Here is a 25367-nt window from a genome sequence, read left to right as displayed (position 1 = left end):
TTAGTGACCGGTGCTGGCTGAACCCTGCACACACCCACAGGACCCCTCACCTTTTGCAGGGTTTTATTCAATGCTTGTTGTCCACTGCAGCACCACCAGTAACTACAGGGCTTGACACGTTAGGCGTTTAGTAAATGTACTTGGCTGACTGGACAAACAAACCCACCTAGACGGTCAGCTAGGGACTAAAGGATGGTGAGAGGAAGAACGGTAGGAGTCCAGTCCTTCTGGTAAGCAAGTGGAGGGGGCGCGCCAATGCAAACAAAGACCAGGCTTAGACACTGTCACAGACATTTCTTGGAGCAGATTTCAAGCCCCTCTCCCCAATAACAAGGCTGGGTCTTTGGCCCCCCCATCCTCCCTCCGCTTCAGCCTGCACTGATGCTAACAATATTGAGGTCACAGACTGGCTTGGAATCACGATCAGGAAGATAAATGTTGGCGTGCCTGCCCCAAAATCTGGGGGGCAAGCATCCAATCTGAGGGGCAAGCAGCTGGAAAATTGGGGGCTCCAGGGTCTGAGGTCTTCCTGGCTCCCAGGGTTCAGCCCTCCACGCCCCCCAGATATGGGGGCAGTGAAAGGTAATCATGGATCAGAGGTGGGTGTCAGCAAGGAACAGGGATGGGGACCTGGGAGAGGGGGTACTGGGAGATGGGGACTAGGGAACCTTCCCCGGTCCCCACTGCTTAATCCGAAGATCTCACAGCACCATACAGCACTCTGGTCCCCCATCCCACCCCTTCCCAAAACGAGGTAGGTTAAGAATGGAGCTTCCCCCCACTCACCATGGAAGGGGGGAGACCGAGGCACAGAGAGGGGGATGGGGACCCAGGCTGCCCCAGCCCCCAGTTCCTCCGCCCTCAGCTCTGGTGGGTTTGACAGTGATGAGAGCCGAACAGTGGGGATGGGAGGGACACCCCCCTCCCCATTTTCTCTTACCCATCCCAGGGTCTGGTTGGGAGAGCTGAATCACAGGTTCCGGATACAATAAATAGTTAATAATTTAAAGGAAGTGACACAAATATTAATCCCTTGAATCCCCACAAGGCCACCCAGGTCTAGGTAATGAGGAATGGTTAAGTGCACATCCCTAGTAACTTAGGGCCAGATGTAGGTCCTAAGCCCATAAACCATCAAGACTGTCTTGGCTCCGAGACCTTGGTTCCCCTATCCAGGACACCAGTTCCTAGGCACAGTGACACCCCACTCTTCTTAGGGAAAAGAGGCTGAGGCACCCCTCTTCTTCAGAAGGAAAGCATGGGGAAGTGCATTAAACAGTGCCGAGCTTTCCAAAGCAACTCCCAACCGAGATGGAGGAGGCTAACAGGAGATGGACCTGAATGAACTAGGGGTTGATGGCAGGAGTGATCTGCAAGGGTTAGGGATGATGGGGGCTTCTGTGGAGCCATAGCCAGCCCAAAAGGTACAGCTGTGTACAGTCGAGAAGGGTGGGCTTCCTCTGAGTCCCTGCTTGACCCCTGCCGCTGCCTGTCTCTGCTCAGCTGAGAGCTGGTGCAATCCTCTGTGTGTACAATCCTCTGCGGCAACGCCAGGCCCTAGAGGTGGGAGAGGGGAACTGCTGGGTGGTCCAGGATCCCAGCCATCTGAATTCACACTGGCGCAAGTGTTTCCCCAGGATAGAGGATATCTGGATGTTGCTGGGACTTTGTAGTCTTAGGAACCTCTGGATGGTAGGACTCAGGGGGGATCAGGTGATGAGGTATCTGGGGGCTTCATCAGTCTAGAAGTACTTTGAGTTCAAGAAACTCTGGGGTCTGAAGATGCCAAGGCCCTGGGACATCTTGTTTCTAGCGTCTCTGGTACAGAGGGACCAAGGTCTCAGGCCAAAAACAATCTCAAGATTGTGGGGTCCTGCACACAGGGGTCAATTGGTATCTTAGAGTCTTAGACCAGTGCTCTTAGAGCACCTTGGAGTTGCTGTAGAGCTGAGAGTCAAGGGATGAGAGGCCTGGATTACCACGGCCACTACATCTCCTGAGATCCAGGCTCCTACCCAGCTGTTGGTTGGGGAACATAGGTAGAAGGAAGCTAATGTTTCCAGAACATTTGGGTTCTTAGAATTCAGACCCCAGGGAAACTGGAAGGCTATCTAAGCACTTGAGACCAGTGCACTGGACCCAAAGTGCTGGTGGCCTTCAGGCATACATCTGAGGGGTAACAGGCACCTCAGAGACCATCCGTGAGACCCAAGCTCTCCAGAACTGCTGACTTAAGGGGCAGGTGTTCGGGCCCTGGCTCCCAGGGCATCTTGGTGTCTGATATCTGGACCTTGCTGAGCTCTGAAAAGGGCCTCCCAAGTTATTTTGGTCAGAAAATACCTCATGTTTGAGGATATCTGAGAACTTTTGGTGCATTTTGGGGCCCTCGGGAATCTGTGAATCACTTGTACATGAACTCATGGTAAGATCTGTGGACTCTCAGGAGTGAGTAGACTTCAGGTCAGTATCTGGTGATTCCAAACCATCCTGGTGTCTCTAACCCGGATTTGGTGTTTCCGGGTCCTGGGCTCTAAGGACATCCAGATGTAGGTATACCAGGTCTCCAGTGAAAATTCAGGGACTGTTTTCTGGTGATCCTGGGTCCTCTGGTCTCAAGGTCTAAGTCATTTGATAAAGGGTCCCGGTTTTAGCAACTCCTGACTAATTCGGGAGCTGTAGTATGAGTGTTTACAATGTCAAGTATGACCTGGAGTGTGGGTTGGGTATTTAGACAAAGAGTCAGGGTCCAAGATCCCTGCCTGGGTCTCAGGGGTGTAAGCTCCTGGGCCTTCTGAGATGCAATGTTTGGAGATGTCATGAGTCTCCTCAGTGGGGAAGAGGAAGGGAGAATCCAGAATTCAGGACTCCTGGGTCCACTTGACAGACATCCTGATGAAGCTGAGTCTGAGATCTTAGTCCTAGGTTTGGGGTCCAAGGTACCAGATCTGGGATCTCTCAAATCCATTTAAGCTCCAAGTTCCAGACGTACCTAAGTTTGGGTTTTAGGTTCGTACGGAGTTCAGGGTCCCGGACCCTCCATTTTAGGTCTGCAGACCGATTTTCAAACCAGCCCAACGATCCTCACCGTGCAGCCTCCTCATGGCGACCCCCACAGCCTGCGCAGCCACACCGTGCTGCAACCCAGTGACAGGCGCGCAGAGGTGCGTAGCAGCAGAGGCAGGGCACTGCCAGCGACAGCGCAGCCAGAGCGGCCCAGCGTGCAGCAGGGCGCGGGTGGCCTGGCTCACATGCGCATGGGTCCGAGAAGTCACCCTCGGCGTCCGACAGACAGTGGTACAGCAAGCTCTCGGCACACCACAGGCAGCTGAGCCTGCGCACTAGCAGGCGACCTGGGTCTGGGGCCTCTGCGCACCGACCACCACGCCCATCCGCCCGGCGGCGGAAGAGTGCTCTGCAGTGCACACAGCGTGCAGCCTCCTCGGCCTCCGGGGAGGCCTTGGCTGGAGCAGGAGTGGGGCCCGGACCCGGGGGTGGACGAGCAGGGGGTGCTGGGGGCGTAGCCTCAGTGAGAGGGGCAGGGAGTGACACTGGGGGACCCAGAGCTGCACCCCTCAATGCACCAGTCTTGGCGAAGCCCACGACGCAGGTAGACAGGGGAAGAGGTGCCGGTAGTCCGGATCGCCGGTAGTCCTCATAGCCACGGCCGCCCCAGCCCTGGCTCCCTGCCCCGGCTAGCGACTCTGAGGGTTCTGGAATCCCAGTGAACGGTAGAAGCGGAGGGTAGCTCTGCAGAGCCAAGGGACAAGGAGATCAGGTTAGGGACATCTGCAACTCACAAAGTCCCCATAGGCTACCCAGGTTCAGAAGTGCCAAAATCCCATGATGTAGCCAAGAGCCAGTCAAGAGGAACCGTGTCCCCCTAAAACTCTCTTGGTTTTGGGGTTTAGACTTCCAGCCTGTTCCTCATCCAAGTCCCTCAGCCCTCAGAGACAGATGAATGTAGGCAGCAAGCACACACCTTAAGAACCTCGTGGCTTCCCAGTTCAGTCACACTCTACCCCCATCCTTCCTTCAGGATAAAGGAAACAGTCCTAAGGAGTCCTTTCATGCGTTCCAGCATCTTCTAACACACTTGAAAATCTGTCCATGTCCCCCCTCAAGCCCCAGTATAAACTAGATGGCCTTCAAATCTCCCAGAGAGCTGGAGACATCTGGAAGCTCCTACCCGCTCGCGGGAGTCCAGGCTGCTTTCTTTCTACCCCAGTGTGGGACTTGAACTCAGCATCTCCAGCACCTCCCACCCTAGGTAAGCACTCTATCACTGAGCGACTTCCCTGGCCCCAAACCTGGAGGTCTCTTTCTGCTCCACTACCGCCCACCGCTCAGTCAGACTGGCCATTTCCTGGGATCTGGGTCCCTTCTCACTCAGGTGGACTTCAGCTCGGGTCAGCTTAGGCATCAGCCCTGAAGCAGCACAGCTCTATTGGATCATTGCTGAGGGTCGTACCTGAGCAGAGGAGCGTCGCCGTTGTGGGGGTGTGGCTGGTGGGAAGGCAGATGTTGACTCCACTGTGACAATGGGAGCTGCAGCAGCTGTGGGAGGAGTCTCCTGGCGGCTGTGACTGGAGGAGGAGTCGCTGTCCACGTGGGACTGAGGGAGATTGGAGAGGCCTTAGAGTAGGGAGTTCTCCAGCCAAGGATGGTGCCCTTACACAGACCTCCCTTCCCCGAGAGCAAGAGCTCTGCAATCGGGAGGCCTAAGCTCAAACCTTTGCTCTGTCACTGGTTACGTGACAAGTGAGCTCACCTCTGAGCCTCAGTGTTCTCCTCTGTAAAATGAGGATCATCATAGCATCTGCTCATAAGGATTTGTTTAGGGCACTGTCAAGGCCCAGCACAGCGCCCTCCACAACGGAGCCTCCTTGCAGTCCCTGGCCAGTACAGCTGTCCCCATTCCAGCCCCTTGCTAGTGGATTCTGGGCAAGCACCCTACCACTTAGCCACTCCCCCAGCCCCTTACCGGGGGATTCCACAGCCCTTGGCTATTTCCTAAGAGTCTCTCTTAGCCCAGGCCTCAAACGCAGATCCTCTTGCCTTCCCTCAGAAGTAGCTGGGATTATAGGTGTGTACCACATGACTCTCAGATCACCAACCTACAGGCCACCTACATCCTCTCCCTTCCCAGAAGCCCTCTTCCTTGGCCAGTCAGTACACTCCTGCCTCATTTTCACTACAATGCGGCCTAGACATCCGTCGTCCACCCAAGCCAGGCCTCTACTTTACTAGCTGAAGCCCCATTTCTCAGGCCCTCCGCTCCCTCTCTGCAACCTGGACATAACCCCTCTACTCAGCTGAACCCCTTCATTCGACAGCCACTGAGCACCACAGCATGCTAGAGGCAAAGGCCACTGATGCAGCTTCCAGCTCTGAAGAAGAGTTCCATAGACATGCGCGCGTGTGACTCTAGGCCACCTCCGCCCCCATGACCTTGAGCTTCTTTGACCCAAGAAACTAGTTTTGTTACTCTTGGTGTTCCCAGCAGCTCCCAAAATGCACCTGGACATTCGTGCCTCACTTATTATCATCTCATCCATTTATTCAACCCGTTTACTGAACACTTCATGTGCACCAGGGACTTGAGGGACTAGAGGTGAAGCAAGGAACCAGCGAAAGATCCTTGGCCTTCAGGAGCTGACGTGCTAGCATGGAGGATGGGTAGGGAACTATCACATGAGGAACTGGTTTAGAAGGTGGTAGTGGGGCTTAGAAGCAGATAAGGGGGACACTGGAGATCGTCATGGGGGCGGGGGATGGTACGCAAAGGTTTTCTTTGTTTTGGTTTTGAAACACATTCTCTCTGTGTAGCCCTGGCTGTCCTAGAACTCGCTCTGTAGACCAGGCTGGCCTCAAACCCACAGAGATCTGGCTGCCTCTGCCTCCCGAATGCTGGGATTAAAGGCGTGTGTCACCATGTCCAGGTGGGGAAAGTGTTTTATGTATTCCAGGCCTACTTCAAACTTATAACCCAAGGATGACCTTGAATTTAGATCCTCCTGCCTCCACCTCCCTAGTGCTGGGATTACAGATGGCAGCCGGAGAATCAAAGCCAGGGCTCCGTGCATGCTAGGCAAGCCGAACCCCAGACTGAGAATGCAGTTTTCATTAGGTTGCTCCATGAAGCCGCCAAGAACACATTTGTATAGGGCCTCAAAGGAAATGATGGTAAGTCAGATGGAAATCTGAAGATGCGCTCTAGACAGGAGGGCCCCAGGACAGGGATGTTTGAGCCCTGTTGCAATGAGAGTGAGGAGTCTGGCGGGACTAAAACAGGGTGAGAGGAGGACCAGTCCAGGCCCAGAGGGAGCGCAGGTGCCACCATGAGTGGAGGAGCCATGGGAAGGTCCTGAGTAGAGAAAGGGTATGATCTGACTCAGCCGTTGATAAGAACACCGTGGCACCCCACTCCGACCCCGTATGGACTTGTTCTAAGGGTCAGGAGAGAAAGTGACAAGAAGAAGAAGCTGTGGAGACATTTCAGTTGGGAGATGAGGTTGGACACCACTGGGCGAAAGCAGATTTGGTCATTTTGACAGTAGAACCTGGGCCGGGGCTGTAACTCAGCGGTAGAGTACTGGCCGAGCATATACCAGACCCTGAGTTTGTGCCCCAATACTGAGAAAGAAAGAAAGGTAGGAAGGAAGAAGGAAGGAATTAGAAAGAGGGCTGGAGAGATGGCTCAGAGGTTGGAAGCACTGGCTGCTCTTCCAGAGGATCGTGGTTTGATTCCTAGTTCCCACACGGCGGCTTACAACCAGATGTAACTACATTCCAGGGTGATCTAACAGCTTGTCAGGCCTTCTCGGGCACCAGGCACACAGTAGATGCACAAACATATATGCAGACAAAGCACACACACACACACACACACACACACACACACACACACACTTTTTTTTTTTTAAAGAAAGAAAGCAAAACCAATATTGTGACAGATTCTATGGGAAGCAGGAAAACACAAGCAGCCAGGCATGGCGGCACACACCTGTAACCCCACACATGGGAGACTGAGATGCAAGGATCACGAGGTCCAGCTGCCTTCATCTTCTGACAGAAGGATGGCCACAGCTTCTCACTGTTACCCCTCCCCGCCAACTCCTACCATCAGTTCCCCCAGCAGAGCCAAGGAGATTCTATTGATCATGAACTGACATCAGAGCCTTCCCTCCCTCAGAACCCTCAATGGCTTCACCCCTCAAGGTAAAGGAAAAAGCCCTTACAGTGCCACATAAGATCCCACACCACCAGGCCCTGGGTCACATGACCTGGCCGTGTGGTAAGGCCTTATCTAAAAAAAACAAAACAAACAAAACCCGACGGCATCAAGCATGGCTCCAAGTTTACAAGCCTGCAGCTTGGGCGGTAACTAGAACATAGAATTATCAATTCATAGCCAGGTGGTCGGTGCAGAGGCCTTTAGCCCCAGCACTCAGGAGGCAGAGGCAAGCAGATCTCTGAGTTTCAGGCCTGCCTGGTCTACAGGGAGGGCTACACAGAGAAACCCTGTCTCCAAAAAAAGAGAATTATCAATTCATTCGTCCATGCACTCATTTTAAAGTTCATTGCTTTTTATATTTTATCTTTTTCTCTGTCTTTCCCATTGGACTAAAGCACCAAGAAAAAAAGGAAGTTTGCTTTGCTTACTAATATATCCCTGGTGCCTAAAACACTGCCTGGTGCTTTTAAAGTACCCTTGACCAAATGTATGAGTCACAGCAACAGAGAAAAACCAAGCAGGGTGTGAGGTGCACCCCTGTAATCCCACCAAGTAGCTGCAGATCAGCCTAGGCCATAGAGTGAGAATCTGTGCCACCATATCCCACCCCATCCCCCTAGCCCCCCCAAAAAAGGAAGGAAAGAGAGAGGAGTGAGCAAGCAAGCCACAAACGGTGACACACACCAATGATCCCAGCACTCAGGAGGACCTAAATCCAAGGTCATCCTCAGATACATATGGAACTTTGAGACTGGCCTGGGCTACATTAAACTCTAACTAAAAGTAAATTGACAGACACATATAAAAGAATAGAGCAACTAGAATGGCCATGGTTGAATCGCCACTATCCATTTGGGCCTGATTTTGTGTCCCCAGCATGTGGCCTTTTGCGAGCTCCACAGCAAGTATTCACTAGAACTGCCCTCCAACCTCCCATGGCAGATTCCAAGACTCACCGTCAGAGGGCAGGGGGTCTCTGCAGTGTCCTGGGAAGGGGAGGAGGAGGAAGAGGAAGAGGAGGGAGTGAGCGAGCCTAGGGCAGGGAGAGAGGCAGAAGTGAGTCCCCAGACCCCAGCTTCACCTGTGTCTGTCCCCCAGCCCGGGAGTCTGTGCCTACACCACTCACCTCGGCTGAGGGAGGCCAGCGCAGCTAGCAGACTCTTCTGGAACTCATCAGCCTCTGCGGGACTCTGAAACGTCAGCCCAAACTTGCAGTCCCCCAGGCTCCAGTGGTGGAAGATAGGGTTCACTTTGTTGTAAACCAAACCTGGCCGCAGGGTACACTCCAAGGTGGTCTGAGGGGCAGAAAGGGGCTAGGGTGGGGTGCCAGCCCCTCTGTATATCCCAACTACTTCATTCTCAACACCAGGTGTACCTAAACACAAACTAACACATCCTAATCTTTAGGGGACATGTCTCTGACTCTGCAATATTCCTTCAATCCTTTGATTTCTATACTTATCTAATTTCTTCCTCTGATGTCCCAGTAGGAACCTCCAATCTTATTAAATGTTAAAAAAAAAATTAACCTTTTCTCATAACTTAACATGCCCTGCTTTGATTGAAGAAAAGGCATTATTCACACTTTACTGGACATATCAAAATATTACAGCCAATTCCCTTCTGATGCCTCAATAATCCCCTGAAAGCTGGCCCAGAGAGACTAACCTACACAGCCCCCTCAATGCTGACCACCCCTTGATGTCCCTCCATGTCCTTGTCTGATCCCAACACTTCCTCTACACTGTTCCTCATGCCCTGCTTTGAAATGCATCCTCTTTCCCAAGCTTTCAAGAAAAGGGTCTCACTACCTAGCCCAGGTTGTCCTGGAACTTCACAATCCTCCTGCCACAGTGTCCCTAGTGCTGGGATTAGAAGCATGTGACACAGGACTGTCAATCATATGTGACACTTCTAAGCAGACCCCACAGATGCCTCCAGATACTTAGGGCAGACAAGAGCCAGTTGGTAGAGGGCATCTCTGAACAAGATGGAGCCCGAGGAGGGTTCCGAGCAGAGAAGGAACATGATGTGAGTTGGGTGTGAGCTGGGTCGTTGTGGACAGACCAGGGTTGGAGGAGGAGCAGGAACAGGACAGGAAGACCACTACCGAAGTAGCTGTATGACAGAATAGCCAGAGAAGCAGCCGACACAAGTTCCCCAATACCCCACCCCACCCCAAATCCCAGCTCTTAATTCACAAACGAGATGTTCATTCCAAACTCCATCCCATGGCCCACTCTGAGTCCCAGTGGTAGGGGGACAAATGACCTCTCCTGTCCCCTCCCCTCTCCCCAGGCCCTTCCCTCCTTCCCCAGGGTTCATCCCATTCCCACACCCCAGGGTGGCTCACTTTCTGGTCCCGAAGCCGCTCCCCGTGGATGACGTAGTGCCCCTGGCGGGCCCCCCCCTCGGGCCTGGCCCCTCGGACCCGACATACGCTCACCTGGCTGAGGCCCCCGCCCCCCACAGGCAGCCAGCCCCCACTGGAGTCATCTCGGGCCATCACCACGGCTCGGACCCGCACCATGTACCTGGAGAAGGTGGAGGACAACACAGGCCGTGAACTCAAATCTTGCTCCCGATTTTAGCGTTCCTCTAGCCCTGCTCTCCCTTTATCTGCTCCCTCTGGATGGGCCTCACCCTCAGGCCACCAGTGCCCCCACCCCTTGCCCACTTTCTTCTATCATGGCTTCTTTCTTCTTGGTGACATCTTGCCCACCTACCTTTTCCGTCGTATCTACCTTTTCTCACCATACCCACCTTTTCAGCATCTTCCCCCACCCCCACCCCCACCGCCTGGGTTTGCTACTTCCCCTCCCCCCCACTGCTTCTCCCCTCAACCCCAGCCCTCCTTCCCCCCCAGTCCTCCTTCCCTCCCTCTCATCACAAACCCATAGCCCCACCCATTGTCCCCCCTCACAGCTGGGTTCCTGCGCATATCTATTTTCTCTGGCCCCATCAACTCAGCCTCAGTGCCCCCAACACTGCCTCCGCACCCCAGTCGCCCAGGCCACTAGCTGGGTGAGAAACCTTGGCTCTTTCCCCCCACCCTTTCCCGGATTTATGAATGAGACCGGATGCAAAGCTCACTGAGTCACCCAGCAACCGGGAGATGGGCAGGGAGCAGAGAGAGAACCAGAAATGGCCAGAAAGAGAGGCCGAGAAGGAGATGGAGGCAGAGGAAGCCAGCAGCCAGCGACCGAAAAGATCCAAGGAGCATTTCATTCACAAAAATCAAGGCTGCTCCCTTTGGTCTCAGTTGAGGAACGCCAAAGAAGACAGATGGGAGGGGGAGATAATGATCCATCCCCTCACCCTCCCCAGTCCTTCAGAAACATTTTACCCCGCCCCCAGCTTAGGGGATGCAGCCCTCCGCCCAGCAATCAGGATTAGCATCCAACCCCACTGCCCACCAGCTCAGGGACCCTGGAGTCCCAACCTTAGGGATCCAGGCAATGAGTTCTAGCCCCCTCCCCCACCTGCAGGCTGTCGGGTTTCCCCAGCCTTTCACGAGGGGAAGGGGCGGCCACAGCGCCCCCAGCCCCCTTTTCTCAATGGGATGGGATTTTGTGAATGAGCAGTCACGTGACACTGCTTCCTTTGTCCGCCCGCCTCCCCCAACAACAGGTGAAGCAGGGAAAGAGGGCAGGGGTCCCCCCCAAAGGCCTAGTTGACATGGGGCACTGAGATCTCGGGGTGTCCTATGATCCCCACACATCTATTTTCCCAGGGAGAGTAGTCCTCAGAGTTCCTCAATGGCGAGGGTCCACGACAGAATTTTGTGAATGGGGCATCCTTGGAAGAAGTCCAGGACCCCCAAATGGAAACTGGTACCCCAAATGGCTACCGCGTAGCTTGGGGCCCCCACCCTCTTGTCCTCCCAGCCGATGTCCGCGGGGAGCAAGGGTGGGCAGAAGGGTGCAGCTGCGGTCCTGGCCGCCCCTCACCAGGGCAGGCGATCTCGTCAGCCCCCCGCCCCCTCGCCGCTCTGGGCACCTGCCTGGGAGGCTCCGGCCGGGCTCCGAGCGGCGGCGACGCGGCCTCCTCCTCCTCCTGTTCGCTCAGGCTCCCTCGCTGGCTCCGGCGGCGCTGGAGACGGGCACCGGGAGCCGGGGCGAGGGGGGAGGGAGGGGGAACCTGGAAGACGTGTGGGGGGGAGGGGGCGGCTTGGGGGAGGGGTAGGAGCAAAGCGGGCGTACTTGCCCGCTGGGTCCTAGAGCCCGGCTCGGGCTACAACGAACACCCCTTACAGCCCCCATTTTCTCGGGACCCGGAGGGGAACCCCCCGTTTTCCCACTTATCTGAACGGTGGGTCCCTGATGATGTGAGAAGGGAACAGAGACAGGGCCTGGTCTCAGGATTCTAGAAGGAAGGTGGTCCACGGTCTGGGCTCTGAACGGGAGGGGCGGGATGCCTGGCAGGGTTCGAAAAGGGAAGGGGCCTGGGAGCCTGAGTAAAGAGGAGGCTTGGACGCTGAAGGCACAGAGAGGGTGCGTCACGGAAGGGGCGGGAGGGTGGGCCTTCGGAGCCATCCGAACGCAGACGGGGTCTGGGCAAGAGATGCTGCCGGGACTTAGCAAGGCGGAGCTTGGAGGTAAATCTCCTTAGGGGCAGGTCAGATAAGAGGCCCAAAAGGAGGAGCTACGTAGCAATGTTCGCAATGGGCGGGGCCCAGGGCGGGGCTTAACGGAGGGGCGGGGCATTTTTAAAGGGTGGGGCATAAGGTGAAGGGGCCTGCACATCGGCAAGACACCCCAGTATTTCCCAGGCTGATCTAGGTTCGAAGGGCTGCGCTCAAGCTGGCCCACGGGGGCGTGGCCTCGAGCTCGGGGCGGGGCCTAGATCTCGGGGGTCGTCCTCGCTGTCTCGCCCACTTGCCTTCACCCGCACACCCGTTCTTTTCGGTTATTTTCTGCTACGGCCGTTCCCCGCCCTGCCCTGGGTCCACGGGGCCATGGCCTGATCTTTGGTCGGCTGTAGGAGTCGGTGAGTGGGGTCTCCTGAGCGGAGGAGCCGGGGCGGAGCTTGAGGAAAAGGGGTGGAGCCTAAGTTAAGAGCTGTCACAAACGGCGAGCGGGAAAAGTTTAGCAGGCTTGAGGATTTGCTGCTGGCTGAGAAGAGGGAGGGATCCAAATGATCGACAGAGAGAGACGGTGGGTGATCGGAGGGGGAAGACTGAAGGGCTGGGGGATTAATTAGACCACGGAGGCGGGCCCGACCCGGGCGGGGGCGGGGCTTAGGCCTCAGGGACCCGGTTAGAGTGTTAGGACAGAAGCCTCTTCCTTGTTGGCTACTGGGCATAACCATCATTATCGGTGTGGCTTAAAACTCAACAGAGAGAGAGGCTGGCGAGAACTGACCCCTGAAGCCTTGAGATCCCAGGGGTGGCCAAAGTGTTAAGAATATGTTCTAAGCACCCGAGGAGTCAGGGCTGGCACCTTAGTACATTAATAAGTTGGGTTCGGAGACTGAGAACCGCAGCTTTGAGAGCATGGGGAAGTGGGCGTGGTCATGACGAATCGGAGAACTGGAGACCTAAGAGACGGGGGCTGAGAGGATATTGGAGGACCGGGCAGACCAGTGCAGACAGGGGCGGTCCAAGAACAGCCCGAGCCTTGGAGTCCCCGCAGAACCCGCCGACTGACTGGTGGACGTTTATTTAACCACAGTCTCCGACCTCCGTCGAAAATGGGGAACGTTCAGTCGGAGCCTTCCGCGGGCGGGGGCTCCCGAAAAGAGCAAGCCTCGGACCGCGCATCCGACCCCCGCAGGACGCCTCTGGTGAAGCCCGAGGTGACCCCCTCATCCCCAGCCACGCACCTGGCTCGAGGGCTGGGCGTCTGGTTCCCTGGCAGTTCCGGGCCCCCGGGACTCCTGATGCCCCCGGAGCCCCAGGCCTCACCCTCGCCCCTGCCCCTGACCTTAGAGCTGCCCTCGCCAGTGACACCACCTCCAGAGGAGGCGGCTACGGCGGCGGTCTCCACACCACCCCCGCCCCCCGTGGGGACCCTGCTGCCCGCGCCATCTAAGTGGCGAAAACCCACGGGCACTGCAGTGCCTCGGATCCGCGGCCTGTTGGAGGCGAGCCATCGTGGTCAGGGTGACCCTCCGAGCCTCCGCCCGCTGCCACCGCTGCCTCGGCAACTGACCGAAAAAGAACCGGTCCCGAGGGCCCCGGCCCCACCTCCGACGCTCCTGGAGCCTCGGAAGCAGCTACCGCCGGCACCTCCGCCTTGCGACCCGCAGCCCCCGAGCCGCAGAATCACTCTGGCCTCTTCGGCCACAAGCCCCACAGAAAGCCAGGTCAGGCACAGCAGCGAGGGTCAGGCGGCCGGGGGAGCCCGCGGAGGGGCGCCTCCCCAAGCCGGAGAGGGCGAAATGGCTCGGTCTGCTACTTCCGAGTCCGGCCTGAGCCTGCTGTGTAAAGTCACCTTCAAGTCGGGGCCCCACTTGTCCCCCGCGTCGGCCTCGGGTCCCTTAGCAGCCAAAGCCTCACATGGGGCCGGCGGTGGAGGAGGACTGTTTGCCTCTTCGGGGGCCATCTCTTATGCTGAGGTCCTGAAGCAAGGTCTTCAGCCTCCTGGAGCCACTCGTCCCCTGGGAGAGGTCCCTCGTGCAGCTCAGGAAACCGAGGGCGGTGATGGAGATGGCGAAGGGTGTTCTGGTCCCCCTTCGGCGCCTGCTCCCCTTGCCCGGGCTCTACCACCACCCCCTTACGCCACCCTCCCAGGTTCAAAGCCCAAATTCGACTGGGTGAGCCCTCCCGATGGCAGTGAACGGCACTTTCGATTCAACGGGGCTGTCGGGGGAATCGGGGCACCCCGACGACGCACAACCACGCTCTCAGGGCCTTGGGGCTCCCCTCCACCAAGGTCAGGTCAGACGCATCCAGCTTCAGGGCCCCGGAGGCTTACTCCTGCCTTGTTGGCGCCACCCATGTTCATCTTCCCAGCGCCCACCAATGGCGAGCCTGTACGCCCAGTGCCTCCAGGTCCACAGCAGATACCTCCGTTGCCACCTCCACCGCCCACACCACCAACCACTCCGCCACCGGCGCCGCCACCCACACCTCAGCCACCGGCGCTTCCGAGGACGCCCATACTGGTGGCCCACCCGCCTAACCCAAGCCCTGGCCACGTTGAGTCAGCCTTGGCTCCCACCCCTGCCCCTGCTCTGCCCCCTACCGTGGCTGCCGACCAGGCTCCGCCCCCGTCCCCGGTCCCGGCTCCAGCCACATCCCCAGCTCCAGCAACCACCACCGTGGAGCCGTCACCGCCAGTGCCCCAGCCCACCAAGATTCGTACACGCAAGAACAAAGGTCCCCGAGCGGCCCGGGGTGTGATCCGTGAAGAGGTGGTATCTGGAGACGGTCCTCGAGAACTGACTGCGACTCCAGTGACTGACAGCACCAGTGGAGGGGGTGGCGGTAGCAGCAGTGGAACACCCACAGCTGGGGCCCCTAACAAGGGTGCAGTGCGCCACTGGCCGCCTTTCGAGGTGCTTAATTCTTGTCCTTCCAAGTGCTACTGCCGCCATCAGCCCCGTCACCGACGCCTGCCACGCAACGTGTCTGCCTGGTGAGGGAGACCGAGGAGTGGAGAGTGGGGGGGGGGGACACTCCCAAGTCCAGCACCCCTTTCCCCTGGATAGAATTAAGATTCAACGCTATGGCATCCTGACCAGAGGCTGACCCCTAACTGAGCCCCAGGAGCCTTGGCCCTTGACTGGCCTTCAGCTCAACCCCTCTGACCCTTGGTCCTGTAGTCCTCCTGTTGGTCTGACCCTTCTTCTGCTCTAACCCTGTCCCTGAGGGCACTAGGGACAAGTTTTTTCAGAGACGTCAGAAGGAAACAACTGTCTACTGGAACCTGAGGGAGGAATAAATAAGCCCCCAACTTTCCTGGGCCCAGTGAAATCCCCACCTGCCATACCTTTTCCCAACCCCCTACCCGGGAGGAAGGCTTTGGCAACTAGAGGGTAGGGGTCTCAGCCTTTGGCCGCAAAGGTTACTTCCCCACCAGGGGACACTGCCCTCCTCCTCCACCTCTGCTACTGTACTATGCCCATGGACTGTGTTGCCAGGTCTAAGCCCAGCTAGGGACAAAAGGCTGCCTTGGCCTCCTTTGAGGGTTTAGCTAGGACTCATCGCATCCCTTCCTTTTCTACATGGCCGTACCTCTGCCCCAAATGCCCTTGGGAACCTCATGACACCTTCAGTTTGTCTTTATGCCCACGGGGAAGGTGAAGCCCAGAAAAGTACACAGACCCTGTCAATTCCTCCCCCTCCCAGGCTGAGTACGACCACCAACCACCTGAGCGAGCCTCCCTGGGTGGTCACCGTCAAGCTGGCCGGCTCCCTAGTAGCCGGCCTGGAGCACTACGACATGCAGGCCACCCACTCCACCTGAGTTCGGTCTGCCCAACACCCTCTGCCTCACCTTCTTTAATAAAGTACCCAGTCTACACAGCCTGCCTCGCTGCCTATCCGTTACCACCGGGGAGGCTGAGGTGCAGAGACGAGCAAAGCCAGGCTTCCTTTCAAGAACCAACTCCTGTGCACACCAAGTAAGGAGACCAGGCCCAAAGCAGTGATGAGGTGCCAGTGGGCATCCACACTTAGGCCCAGGACGAGGGTCTTGTCCCCTTTACACCACCAACGCTGTGGCTGAGCCACAGTCATGGATCACTCTGGAGCAACAGTGAGGATAACCAACTGGCTTTCTCAAAAACTCTGCAGGTGACTTGGCCAGACGTGGACTTGCCCTTAAAACAGTGTCTTCCCAGCACACAGGCTAGTGGGCCAGCAGGGTCTAAGTTACACATTACAGTGTTGGCTCGAGGAGGTCAGACAAGGCATATCCACATCACGGCCCATACCATTTATTACAGAGGGCACAAATGGTAGCCCACAGACAAGCTCAATTTCACATGTCATTTGAAAAATTATTTAATCCATGGCCAACATTTTTTAAAAATTGAGACACACGGTGCTTCACTGAAAAGTCTAGTTCCCTGGCCCAGCACCACACTGCATCCACAGCTGGCTAGAAGAGTCCTCAAGCTGGGCCTGTGCTCTCCTGTGGGCTGCTGGGCATCTACACTTAAAACCCAGAGCAATGGCTACTGGGTAACACATACCCAGGAGGTCCAAAGCCCCCCAAACTCCACTGTCCCACTGGGAGACTAGGGCCCATAAAAGGTTAATCCGCCTTTATTGAAGGCCAGCCTACACTGGGTTTTTTGGACTAGTCATGTCCACCCGCCCTGGCCGAGGCTCAGACAATCATCTCCAGCTGCCGGGCATACTCGATGACCTGTTTGGCCAGCTCAGTGGAGGGGATGGTGGTGTCTTCTGGCTTCTGCTGCTGGCTGGCAAAGCTGTAGTAGTTGTTAGGGCCCAGGACCCAACCTCGCTGAAGGAAGAGAAATCAGAAAGAAGTAAGTGGATGACCCCACAGGCTGCTCCCCTCCCATGTAGCCACCCCTCAGTGTATCATGACTCCTTTCTTCACAGATCACTGCCACCAGATTAACTGGAGGCAAGCAATGTCGCTCCACGTTTGAGATTGGTGCCCTAATCACACTGCTCTATGGATCTACAACAGGACTGTCAGTGCCTCTGAGCAACGAGAATAGTATCTGGTCCAGTCAGCAGTTAACAGCTGTCAACACCACAGCTCAGACTCACCCCTCTGACAGTCTGCTCGAGCCTGGTGTCTCAGACCCCTTGGCTAGCCTGGCAGCTTCAGTCTGTTCCTGACTCTCCTGCTCCCTGGGCGCCAAGGCCAGTATGCAGCATGAGTCAGCATCTCCGGGACACCGCTCCTACTCCCATGTTCCACCCCACATGAAGAGCAGTCTTAGGGGCAAGCTGCTTCCAAGGAATTCTGCTAAGGGCAAACCTAACGTGCAGAGCATCCTCGGACCCAGTGCCAGGTACCATGCTAAGCTCCAAGTCTATGTCAACCTTTAGCCCCTTCTATGGAAAGGCCACAAAGCTCAGAAAGGCTCAGCCATTTATCTGAGGTCCCACAACTGGATTTAGCCATGGGCAGTCTTGACTCTCCTAGTGTCCCCAAGACTACCCATACCATGCACTAATACTGTTAGGACAGGGTACAGCACCCTCCATTCCCCAACCCACCCGCTCCGCACGCAGTCCCTGTCCCACACCCCAGCCACCTTCTTGGCATAGTCTGTCATCTTTTTGGGTGTGTTGAAGAAGAGAATCCGGGTAGCCTCAGCAAAAAGGATTTTCTCATAGGCCTTCTCGATGCATCCTGCGATTTCATCCCTGTGGGAAGGCGATAGTTCTCACTACGGGGTAGACAACCCCCCAGACCCTGTCCTCCTGGGACAGCCTCAGCACTGAGGGCTTACAAAGAGGAGACTAACTGACCAGTCAGTCACAAAGCGGGCACAGGGAGTCTTTTCACAAGGAACCTTCCTTCCCAAGAGCACAGCACCCTCTTCAGTCTGGAGGAGGTCCTCGCGTGAGTGAAGAAGAGGGCCTGCCTGTCTAGCACACCTGAAGCACAGGCTGCATCCCGAGCACCACATGCACCCAGCGGTGGTGCTGCATGCCTGTACTCCCAGCACTCGGGAGGTGGAGGCAGGAGGATCAGGTTCATGGCCAGTCTTGGCTACACGAAACCCTTTCCCAATAGCCCTACCTTCAAAAAAAGACCCCATGGCTGGGGGTGCGGCTCACAGGAGAGCACTTGCTTAGTCTGCACAAAGCTCTGATTCAACCCCCACTATGAAAAACACCAAGGCATCAAATTACAGGAACTGGGGAGGGCAGCATCTGGGGAAAGCAAGGCCAGGAAGTCTGGGGACCCAGACCCCACATACCTGATAGTATCCAGTAGGATGTCAATGAAGAAAGTATAGCTTTCAGCGGGGATGTTTCCCTTAGCCAGGAACACCTTGTTGTAGCTACCCTCCATCAGGTACTGCCAAGGCCAAGGAGGAAGAGGAAGAGGATGAGGTAGCACAGGGGCCCCCCTGCTCCCTTGGTGCCTCCCAATGCCTGCTCTACCAGAACACCTTGCCACACAGCCCACCCATTCCCAGGAGATTAGGTTCTTCTCTTCCAAGAAGCCTTACTGGCTTACACGCTCACCCTGGCAGCCTACTCTGGGCTGGCATCCAACCACCTTTTCTCCAGTCGTAAGGGGAGACTGAGGTGTATCAAGCCCAGCTCCCACTCCACACACATCTACAGCGCTGCACCCACCCGCCACTCTGCCACCCTCCTCACACCAGACACAGCTTCCTACCAGCTCCCAAGGCCCTACCCTAGCCTTATCCCCTGTTCCTCTACCTTCTTTGCTGTCCCTCAGATACTGCAGGCAGGTTTCAGCCTCAAGACACAGACAGTCTCTGCCAGATGACCTCTTAGCCCTCTCAGATCCTCACTGACCTCCCCCAGGCCCAGGTCCCCCATAACCCTTCCTGTTTCATGCACCACACAGGTGACCCATTCTTTTGGTACTCAATGCTTCCTCCCCTCACTGTCTCAAGATTAAAGGTTTTACCTGTTTGATTTGCCGTAATGTGAAGACTACCCTGGTGCCTGGCACACATCTGTTTGACTGCTGGTTAACCGAGTTGGTGACTGAACCCAGCCCGTTCCTCCAGGAACCTCCAGGAAACTCTCCTCAAGTTCTGAACCGACACCACCCACCTCACAGGGTCTCCCTCCCCTGCCCAGACTCACTTGCTCGAGGGACACGGGGTGCTTGATGTAGACATTGGTCTGGATGTCCTTGGCAGGCAGGCGTTCTAATTCTGTGTGGAACTCAGCCACTCGGTTCTGGGACAGCAGGAAGAGGAGGTTGAGGCCCAGGAGCTGGTGCATGTAGGCTGACTCTGGAAGTTGTTCCCTGGAGACCAGCAGGGAGGGAACCAAGGTTAGCAGGTCTTGAGGACCTAACCAAGTGCCTCGTCTACCTTCCAGAATCCTTACAACTACTTGTGGGCGTTCAGACAAGTGAGGTACAGAGAGGCAAGAAAAGCCCCAAGTAATATGGACCAAGCAAGGTCCTCAATTCACAGTCCCCGTCTGTTAGCCAGCTGTCACTAAGTCCACACCACAAAGGCAGGGAACATAAGTGAATTAAATGGCCTAACCGAGGTATACAATCCTAAGATCAGCATCCAGAGGTTAGGTACTCAGGAAGGAGAACGTTGTTTACCTACATGAACAACACCCTGGCCTCAGTCCCCAGCACTGTATAAACCAGACAAGGATGTGCACACCTGTAATCCCAGCTACTGGGAAGGAGGGGTAGGAGTATCAGAAATTCACCCTGGGCTACACTGAGTTCTCAGCCAGCTTTAGGGAACAGGAGACAAAGTCTCCAACACAACAGCTGGGTGTGGTGGCCCAAGCCTTCAATGCCAGCACTCAGGAGGCAGATGGGGATGGCAACAAATTTAAGGACAGCTTGAACTACATAGCAAAAACTCAAAAACAAGTGGTGGTGGCCCACGCCTTTAATCCCAACACTCAGGAGGCAGAGGCAGGCGGATCTCTCTGAGTTCGAGGACAGCCAGGGCTACATAGAGAAACCCTGTCTCAGCCAGGCGATGGTAGCGCATGCCTTTAATCCCAGCACTTGGGAGGCAAAGGCAGGCGGATCTCTGTGAGTTCGAGGCCAGCCTGGGCTACCAAGTGAGTTCCAGGAAAGGCGCAAAGCTACACAGAGAAACAAAAAAAAAAAAAAAAAAAAAAAAAAAACCTCGCGGGGGGGGGGGGGGGGGGGGGGGACCCTGTCTCAAAACAAACAAAACCCAAACAAACAACAACAACAAAAAAAACCCAATCAAACGACCAAACAAACCAGCAGGGGGCAGCACTACCTATACTCTCCAAGTAAAGGCAGGTGGACTGCCTTGAATCCTGTCTTAAAATAAAACCCGCAAATAGTGAAGCAGAATAGCATCCTATCGGCTGCTATAGACATGTCAGTGAGAGGAGTCCAGAGTACAGGCTCGAAGATGAAGGGTAACAAGCAGCCACACAGAGACACACTGTGAGGATGAGGGAAACAGGATCAGGGAGGCGAAGAGCTGGCTCAGCCCAGAAGGGCTCAGCATTTGCAGAGGTCCTGAGTTTAGTTTCCAGCCCCCACATGGCGGCTCACAACCACTACAACAGGATCTGATGCCCTCTTCTGATGTTCAGACATACACGAGAAAAACACCCATATACATAAAAATACATAAAAAGTCTTTAAGAGAAAGGAAAACCAGTTAGAAACTTACAGAAATGGGCCACACAAAGCAAGTGGACTACATAAACCCAGTCTCAAGACTTCCCCACTCCAGTCCCCTCCCCAGAGGGCCCAACCTCACTTGTAATCAAAGTAGTAGCATTTGAGCTGGGCCATGTAGCGTTCGAAGGAGGGGATGTCCTTGCATAAGATGCTCCACTGGGCCCCGATTTCCAGGATGTCACCTGTTAGTAAGGGGGTGGCTCTGAGGTGGTGACTGGAATCCCTCCTGGGATCATCACGACCATCATTTCCTACCATCACCCGCCGCCTCAATCACCCTCCACCAAGCAGTGACACTCACGGGCCAGAATGAGCTGCTGTTTGGTTAGCTTGGTCCCTGTGGTTGGCAGGAAATTGAGCTCCAACAGAACCAGCTGAGGGGGAAGAACGAGGATGAGACTTCAAATACAGGTTACCCACTTTCTCTCAACTTTGATGTTGCTCCCACTTGGAAAATGGAGCTTACGAGCATCCTAACTCATATAACTCTATGAGTATTAAGGAGTCAGTCCCTGTAAAGCACTCAGCCTCGGGCCTGAGGGGCCCATTGGATGACCTCATTTTACAATTAACTCTACTGGGAAACAGGAGGTACTCAGTGCCTGGCCCAGTGGAATCATGGGGTGGGGAGACACTGTTGATCTCAATTCTTACTGTTGTTATTTTTGGCTTGTTTGGGGTTTCTGTTTTGTTGAGACAGGATCTCCCTACGCAGGCCAGTCTGGCCTAGAACTGGAGATCCTTGTGTCAGCCTCCCAAGTGCTAGGATTACAGGACACCATTCCTTAGTAAACTTAGGGACCTAAAATATATTTTGTTGTTGATGTTTGAGCATTTATTAGTAAAAATTATATATATTGAGATGAGGTCTCTCTGTGGAGCCCTAGCCGTCTTGAGCTTGCTATGGAGACCAGGCTGGCCTTCCATACATCTGAATGTGTTTACAACCGAACCTCACGCTCTTCTGGGTTCGGTACGGGGGGGGGGGGGGGCGGAGGGAAGGCAAACCTTGCTTTTGCCTCTCTCCACACATCCTTCGCCTCTCTCTGCTCTCCCACTGCTTGCCTTGCCTGTCTTGACCACACATTCCCTCCCAGCCCGTCATCTGAACCTCATTCTTTCACCACCCCCTCGTTCGACATTCGGTGGTGTCTGGTCCAACTTCTGCCCTCCAAACACCCGAGTCGTAACCACCTCATTCGGTTCTGCCCGTCCGAGCTGACTTCACTCCCGCCCCGCCACTGAGGGCCGCACTGGCTCCGCTCCAGCCATCCCGCGTCCGAGCCCTCCAGGCCCGCCTCCTGCCGCCCCGATCCTCGCTCTCCCACCCCTCGGCCTCTCCCCGGGCCCTGAGCTCCGGTCACCGCCCCAGGACCGGGCATCTGGGGCCCGCCGACCCCTACCTTCAGACGGCCCAGCTCCTCCCCGCATTTACTGAGATTGGGGCTCTTGCGGTTCCACTCGTCCTTGAGTTGCTCGTACATGCCGGCCGCTGCCTGCAAGATCGCGCCCGACGTGGCCGCGGGCCCCGAGCTCGAGACGCCGGGCGTCCCGTTCACCGTAGCCGCCGCCGCCGCCATCTTCCGTGATGCGGCAAACCGCCGACCTGACTTACGGCTGCGACGCCGAGCAATGGTCTCCCGGCGGAAATGAGGCCGAGAGGTGGAGCCCAAGGCTGGAGGCGGAGCTACGAGCGCCAGCTTCTGCCCGCCGCGGCCCGAGCGCCGCTGCTCCCGCCGGGGCCCCTTCCCAGCCCGGCCCTTAATGAACATGTCAGAGCTCCGCCTCTGCTGTCATTCAAAATGGTGAGCGGAAGTCGGTTTGCTCTAACTGAAAATGACACCCACAGTGCCCCGCCCACTCCCGTAGTCAATATGGCCGCCCTGGCTTCAGCCTGTGGAATTTCCTTCTTAAGGGGACCGCGGTTAAGCCAAGAGGTGGCGACGTGGAGCCATTTGGAAAACTGTCAAGTATCACTACATAGACTTTGAGAGAACTAGCAGGTGGGATTTAAAGCCAAGTCGCTCAAGTTTATCGGAGTATCATTCTTCCACATTAAATCCTTCCTCCTATTTTTGAAAGTAAAATACAATTATGGAAGCCGGGCATAATGGTTCAGGCCTTAAAACCAAAAAAATGTGGGGCAGTGGTGGCGCACGCCTTTAATCCCAGCACTCTGGAGGCAGAGGCAGGTGAATCTCTGTGAGTTCGAAGCCAGCCTGGTCTACAGAGTGAGTTCCAGGAAAGGCGCAAAACTACACAGAGAAACCCTGTCTTGAAAAACAAAAACAAAAAAAAAAATTATATATGTAATATAATGTAATGTATAATGTAATATATGGTCTCCCTACAGAAGTGGGGCCGGGAAGTGGAGCCCCAAATATATATAATTACTACAGTTTAGAGAGACGGCTCAGGGGTCGAGAGCACTCCTTGCTTTTGAAGAGGACTTGGGTTGAATTCCCAGCATCTTCATGGTGGTGACTCTGCAACCCCAGTTTCAGGGGATTCGATGTTCTCTCTGACCTCTGAAAGCATCGGGAATACATGTGGTGCACATACACACATGCAGGCGAAACATTCATACATTAAAAAATGTTAAAATATCACATTTTCCTTTCCCCTTTCTTCCTTTCTAACCCTTCCCATATAAATCCCCACCAAATTCACAGCCTTTAGTCTTGTTTTCTCTGTTATATATTCCTAAATAGATAAATACAGCCTGCTTGATCCATATCCTGCTACCTGTATGAATATGATTTCAGGGCTGACCGCTTGGTATTGGATATCAAATGGAGCAGCTTTTCCCTGAGGAAACCATTGCTGTCCTCGGCATCCCTTAGCTGCCTGTGATTGCCTAGGGCGGGGCCAGATTTTCTTCCCCTTCCATGTTAGCGTGTCCATTGATGCCCTCCTGTTCATCACGTCTTTCTGGACAGTCATGTCCTTGAGGCTTCATGGGTGTAGCTCCCTGACACTTCTAGAAGCCTTCCATATGTTTATTCATACTTATACATAAATAATTTAAACATAAATGTGTGAACTGTTTACAAAAATCATCCAGGCCTATGGCTTCAAATGCCAAAAGGAAGCAGAGGATTCACATTTGTTTTTAATATTTATTTATTTATTTTAGGTTTTTCCAGACGGGGTTTCTCTGTGTAGCCCTGGCTGTTCCAGAGATTTAAAAAAAAAAAAACAAAAACACTAATTTATAGCCATTTGGGCAAGAAACTGTTCTTGCCTGGACTGCTTGACAAAATGTTGTATCAATTGGACATGCAGGACCCACAGGAAGGTGACCATTGAACTTTGAAAGGCGAGATGATCCCCCAGGTTCCTGCTTCACAGAAGAAATTGCCAGACATTCTACAGGACACAGAGAAAAGTGACTGAAAGACTAGGCCTATGGGCTGAAGATGGATGCCCCAACGTTACAGAGGAACTTTGGATGACTGTCCAGGCAGGCAGCTGTCTCTTGTCATTCTAGATTTTTGGAAGTTGCTTACAATGCTCTTCCTGTTTACTTAGATAACTGTAGCTGTATATCGTGACATGGGTGTGTGGGTTCATTCTGATCCATGGAGTGAAGACTCAGGGGCGCTTTAAGAGTGTCTTTAGCCTCTTCGAGGCTGCAGGGGGGTCCAGCCTCGAAGGACTGAAGCTTTTTCCCTTCACCTAGGGCATATTTATTTTTACAGTCTAGATAGTTAATTTCTGTACCTTCAAAGCAACCCAAAAGGAGCTCCTAGAGACCAAATGCCAGGTGCAAATTGATTGAATTATTATCAGGTACCTCGGTTTTCAGGGTTTCCTGAACCAAGTTTTGCATAGGCCTTTGATCCTTGGGAGACTCTGTGATCTTGACAGGAATGTGGCCACAGATAATATTGTATCCTTCTGAAGTCTTTGATGTAGTTGAAAACCAGATAGTTTTAATCATAATTTTCCTTGGTTATGATAAAAGATAAATTAGATATGAAACCTTAGACTCACAAATATAGGATAAAAATTTTTTTCTTTAATTTTACAAAATACAAATAGACTAAATATTGTAACTGTACTTCTTGCTTGATAACTATTTCATTATATATAATTTTAATAGGTTAAAGTTAAAACCTTCCTTTTGTTTAGACAGAAAAGGGGAAGTGATAGGGAAATGTCTTTCTGTATGCTGCGAATATGTGTTTCTCTGATTGGTTGATAAATAAAGCCGTTTGGCCAAGAAAAAGAAAAAAGAGAGAAAGAAAGAAAGAAAAGAAAAACCAGCCAGACAGTGGTGGCGCACGCCTTTAATCCCAGCACTCAGGAGGCAGAGGCAGGAGGATTTCTTTGAGTTCGAGGCCAGCCTGGGCTACAGAGTGAGTTCCAGGAAAGGCTCCTCCTGTCTTGAGGAAAAAAAAAAGAAAAATGAAAAGAAAAACAAACAAAAGTCCCTAGTTTATTTTGGAGGACGAGCATGCCACAGCACTATCATCGCCGGACAAAGGAAGAGATGGCTCCCTCTCTGTCATGCATGTTCCGGGGATCAAACCCAGGCTGTCAGGCTTGGCACCTGCAGAGCCATCTCACCAGCTGGAATTTTCCAATTTTTATCCCAACATCCACTTCCTCCACTGGTACATAAAAACCCACCCACCCCAAATTCTGAAACTCTCCCAAAAGAGCCCTGTATTATTCTCAGGGTAGGGGCTGCTTGCCTCTGCCTCCACCCTGAGTGGTCTGGGAGGATAGGCCGGACCCTGGCCTCTGCCTCCACCCTGAGTGGTCTGGGAGGATAGGCCGGACCCTTGCCTCTGCCTCCACCCTGAGTGGTCTGGGAGGATAGGCCGGACCCTTGCCTCTGC

General features: G+C 54.5%; 3 protein-coding genes across 9 annotated transcripts; 1 reads left to right on the top strand and 2 right to left on the bottom strand.

Annotated features, from left to right (window-relative positions):
• Window positions 1-46: 46 nt before the first annotated feature.
• Window positions 47-11960, bottom strand: Spred3 (sprouty related EVH1 domain containing 3). 5 transcript variants are annotated; one of them, XM_076578047.1, is made up of 6 exons: window positions 11234-11960; window positions 9588-9768; window positions 8361-8529; window positions 8191-8267; window positions 4469-4612; window positions 47-3747 (listed from the first exon to the last, which is right to left on the bottom strand). In XM_076578047.1, exons 2-6 carry the CDS (start codon window positions 9762-9764, stop codon window positions 3082-3084), a joined length of 1233 nt encoding a protein of 410 aa, XP_076434162.1. In that variant the 5' UTR covers window positions 9765-9768; window positions 11234-11960; the 3' UTR covers window positions 47-3081. The 5 variants fall into 5 exon arrangements, with proteins under 5 accessions (XP_076434162.1, XP_006982050.1, XP_015856036.1 ...); XM_006981988.4 differs by having other exon boundaries at window positions 11238-11960; XM_016000550.3 differs by having other exon boundaries at window positions 9681-9768; window positions 11238-11960.
• Window positions 11926-15704, top strand: Ggn (gametogenetin). Of its 3 annotated transcripts, XM_076578026.1 has the most exons (4): window positions 12191-12223; window positions 12907-13030; window positions 13164-14814; window positions 15528-15704. In XM_076578026.1, exons 3-4 carry the CDS (start codon window positions 13616-13618, stop codon window positions 15643-15645), a joined length of 1317 nt encoding a protein of 438 aa, XP_076434141.1. In that variant the 5' UTR covers window positions 12191-12223; window positions 12907-13030; window positions 13164-13615; the 3' UTR covers window positions 15646-15704. The 3 variants fall into 3 exon arrangements, with proteins under 3 accessions (XP_006982051.1, XP_076434141.1, XP_042131975.1); XM_006981989.4 differs by having other exon boundaries at window positions 11926-12223; window positions 12907-14814; XM_042276041.2 differs by having other exon boundaries at window positions 12217-12390; window positions 12907-14814.
• Window positions 15705-16168: 464 nt separating this feature from the next.
• Psmd8 (proteasome 26S subunit, non-ATPase 8) lies at window positions 16169-22314 on the bottom strand. Its single transcript, XM_006981990.4, has 7 exons — window positions 21924-22314; window positions 20822-20894; window positions 20600-20702; window positions 18960-19125; window positions 18092-18192; window positions 17420-17531; window positions 16169-16650 (listed from the first exon to the last, which is right to left on the bottom strand). The coding sequence occupies exons 1-7, from the start codon at window positions 22290-22292 to the stop codon at window positions 16513-16515; spliced, it is 1062 nt and encodes a 353-aa protein (XP_006982052.1). The 5' UTR covers window positions 22293-22314; the 3' UTR covers window positions 16169-16512.
• Window positions 22315-25367: the final 3053 nt, after the last annotated feature.

The sequence above is a fragment of the Peromyscus maniculatus genome, chromosome 1 (assembly GCF_049852395.1).
Source record: "Peromyscus maniculatus bairdii isolate BWxNUB_F1_BW_parent chromosome 1, HU_Pman_BW_mat_3.1, whole genome shotgun sequence".
Classification (NCBI taxonomy): domain Eukaryota; kingdom Metazoa; phylum Chordata; class Mammalia; order Rodentia; family Cricetidae; genus Peromyscus; species Peromyscus maniculatus.
This window is presented reverse-complemented; position numbering and strand designations above follow the sequence as displayed.

What these genes read in the sequence shown, in the direction of transcription:
- Spred3 (XM_076578047.1), bottom strand. Translation starts at nt 9,764, where the DNA reads ATGGTGCGGGTCCGAGCCGTGGTGATGGCCCGAGATGACTCCAGTGGG. An exon ending in AGCGGCTTCGGGACCAGAAA is followed by an intron (nt 8,530 to 9,587) that starts GTGAGCCACCCT and finishes TCTGCCCCTCAG; the next exon opens with ACCACCTTGGAGTGTACCCT. An exon ending in GGCGACGCTCCTCTGCTCAG is followed by an intron (nt 3,748 to 4,468) that starts GTACGACCCTCA and finishes TTGGCTCTGCAG; the next exon opens with AGCTACCCTCCGCTTCTACC.
- Psmd8 (XM_006981990.4), bottom strand. Translation starts at nt 22,292, where the DNA reads ATGTTCATTAAGGGCCGGGCTGGGAAGGGGCCCCGGCGGGAGCAGCGG. An exon ending in TGCTACTACTTTGATTACAA is followed by an intron (nt 19,126 to 20,599) that starts GTGAGGTTGGGC and finishes GCTGGTCTCCAG; the next exon opens with GGAACAACTTCCAGAGTCAG. An exon ending in ATCCTACTGGATACTATCAG is followed by an intron (nt 17,532 to 18,091) that starts GTATGTGGGGTC and finishes GCCTTCCCACAG; the next exon opens with GGATGAAATCGCAGGATGCA.
- Ggn (XM_042276041.2), top strand. Translation starts at nt 12,371, where the DNA reads ATGATCGACAGAGAGAGACG. An exon ending in ATGATCGACAGAGAGAGACG is followed by an intron (nt 12,391 to 12,906) that starts GTGGGTGATCGG and finishes ATTTAACCACAG; the next exon opens with TCTCCGACCTCCGTCGAAAA. An exon ending in CCACGCAACGTGTCTGCCTG is followed by an intron (nt 14,815 to 15,527) that starts GTGAGGGAGACC and finishes TCCCCCTCCCAG; the next exon opens with GCTGAGTACGACCACCAACC.